The 3,061-nt window shown below is 32.0% G+C and overlaps 1 protein-coding gene across 1 annotated transcript; it reads left to right on the forward strand.

Annotated features, from left to right (window-relative positions):
• Nucleotides 1–255: 255 nt before the first annotated feature.
• Nucleotides 256–2,627, forward strand: LOC106709425. The gene is made up of 3 exons (XM_045684687.1): nucleotides 256–367; nucleotides 856–975; nucleotides 2,430–2,627. Exons 1-3 carry the CDS (start codon nucleotides 269–271, stop codon nucleotides 2,625–2,627), a joined length of 417 nt encoding a protein of 138 aa, XP_045540643.1. The 5' UTR covers nucleotides 256–268.
• Nucleotides 2,628–3,061: the final 434 nt, after the last annotated feature.

A 3,061-nucleotide genomic window follows, 5' to 3' on the forward strand; every position in this document is an offset into this window, starting at 1 on the left:
AATCAGTAAAATTATCAATAACGTAAACATGTTTTGTAACTCGAAAGATTTAGATTTTACGTTTTCCGAATATTGTTTTTAAAAAATCTCCTTCTTTTTGAAGTCGGCTAAAAACACTTTCTGTCATGAATTTCGATTTATATTATATGAATTGTTATTTCTTATATTTTGTTATACTATTTTATTACCAACATATAGGTAAAGTAATTTAACATTGTAAAATAAATCTAGTATTTTTATTTTGTTATCGATAAAATTATTATATGAAATGTGGGTAGTTTATTCCATGCAGGGTATTTGTAATAAAATGAATATATACATTCTTTTGGCAATTTGTTGCGTTGTTTTCGGGCATACTAATGATCGCGTAAGTTTATTTTTCTTTCAATATCTATAATGATAAAATTATACAAAATTTAGTGTAAGTTGAGTGTCTGTATGTATAAAAAATTTCGCGAACTAGTGTTACTAATCGAAAAACTAATTTTTAAAATTTTTATCTGTCCGCAAGTCCGCGTTTGTTCCGGGTTATTTCCGAAATAGCTAGGCCGATTTTGAAGGGACTTTGACGGGAAGGTTACTGATGCGCGCGAGCATCTTATAGGTTACATTTTTTAATTTTTGCACTAGTATTACATAAATATCTTGTAAGGTAACTTTAATGTCCCCACCACCGTAACTCCTGTACAAAACATTATTGTTATCTCTGTTTTTGCCAAACATAATGTAAGGGATAACAATAAAATGCAAGTGCAGCATTGGAGTTCTACAATAAGAGAAATTACCATCGTCTCGTTGTCATGATTATAAACGGAATGACTTGACAATCCGTGATTATCTCACCGCTTTCAACAGCTCTTGAGACGACGCAAGAGGGGTGCGGAGGGCGCGACAGGCGCCCTTGACATCGTCACGAACAACGCTCAGCCTATACATGCCGAGGTCAAAAGGGAAAATGCCGAGGCCGTCGAAAAGGTGAGTGAAAATCTACCCAAAAAATTTCGTTTGGATTGCATAATAAAATCCACCTAATGTATTGTAACTTAATCCTCGTACTCAGGGACTTCGAACTACGTCAGTAAGTATCAAATTAACGAATGAAGCTTGGACAGATTCAAGTTATGTCAACTGTTTTTGACTAGTAATCGTAACATAAAAATGTCTCTTAGCCAAAGAATAGCATTAAAAATACTGACGAATTGAGGACCTCCTCCCTTTCTATGTAGGTTAACAAATTAAAAACCTTTTAACAAATAAAAAAATTACTCAATATAAAAACTTAATATCTACCATTAGGTAGTTCATTTTAGGTTCAAATGTTACTTTGCGATTAAATTTTGATTATAGACTCTAACATTACAGCCTTGTTCTGAAAGTCAACGCAAAGTCGTCCCGTCTAAAATAGAGCCTGGTGTTGTTTTCCAGGTAAACAAAATGTAGTAAATGTCGTCCAATGTGCTAATGGTTCAGCTATGCTCCGTAAACTTTGACGACATAGTTCCAAAGTCAGTCGTTAAACTTACCTTGTATGGGGAAAGAACCGTGTAAACATAGTTAAACTTAAATTATGTGGGTTAAACAAAATCAAAGTATTTCTACTATTTTACTTTGATTAAAGAAAACACTTACTTTCTTAGTAATTAAACTTCTTTTTAAACGAAAGAGAATTCATTTAATTAAGTTACATAAGGTACATAACTAAGTTACATAACATAAGCATAATGTTGTGATTGAAATTTTGTACAAACAAATTAAGTTTTAATGCGTAAATCTGTTTATCTGTCAAAAATATTAATTTTTCTGTTAAATTAAGATATTACCTTTGGTGCTTAAAAAGCACAACTACAATAATCACTATGAACACAAAAAACTTAGAAATTATTCCACAATACACGGTATATTAAAAAGGTTTCAAACAAGAAGGAAGCTACCTGAATTCGCCATAGTAGCGAACCTTAAGACATCCGGAATTAGATATGGGTGAGGAGGGGACGTACAGAAATAGAATATTTCTCCCTCCTATGCATACCCTCTTCCGTCAAATCCATTTCACCTTACTATCCTTTCCTAAGAAGAAATGGTAGGAAGGAAAAGAAAAGTAAAACTAGGCCTCCAGCTCACACACTTAGGTTTTTAGAAATATATAATTTTCTATTATTCGTTAAAAGATAATTGTCCTAAATCTCTTCCTTTTTATAATTGGAACGAAGTTCCTTATCGCGCGTTCTTTTGAAGACTTAAGTTTTTTATTCATAGAATAAACATTGGTTCCTTCACTAATTAATCGAAAGGAACTTCGTTCCATCCGGGTGTCCCTTGACACCTCTCAAGTTTTTTTTGCTACTTCTTATTCAACGGATTCGATTATTGGTATTTGTTGTTTACACGATCTTTCTACTATAAAACTACTAATCTTATTTTTGTTGCAGGTAACACCACCAAAGGAGATGGTGTTCGAAACAAAGTCACTACGAAAGTCAACACCGCTGACCACTAAATTAGATCTAATTCGTGGCATCAGCAGAATTATTACATTATCTGTGCTCGCGATTTCTGCTATATTTGAGTTCTTTCCTTTCTTCCGACAGGCTTACGATGCTGTTATTGAAATGATGTACAATATATGATTGATTTTATGGAATGTGTTTTTAATTAACATTTTATTTTAGTACCTGATGTCTTACTTGATCTATATTACTATGTTAATATTGGGATAATGTCAAGAATCTTAAGTAATGAGGCTAAATATAATGTTAATGCATAAAACAACTGAAAACTCTTCATAACCCTAAAACTCTACCAAAAATAATTAAAAGAAAAGAAAACTATCTCAATTTTTTTTGTCAATATTTTCAATAATTGCTAAACCTTCTTAGTGACTTCAATGTTGATACGTAAAGTTTTTTAAACGCCGTTGAAATATGAAGCAAAAATAATCAATTCGCAGTGGAACCAAATTTTATTTTTAAACAAATGAGCAGTCAAAAGTTAACACTTCAGTCATATTCTGGTGCTTAGTTCTAAAGAATCATGATTTCGTGTTAAAGCAATTTAAAGAATT

Source organism: Papilio machaon, chromosome 27 (assembly GCF_912999745.1).
Source record: "Papilio machaon chromosome 27, ilPapMach1.1, whole genome shotgun sequence".
Lineage (NCBI taxonomy): Eukaryota > Metazoa > Arthropoda > Insecta > Lepidoptera > Papilionidae > Papilio > Papilio machaon.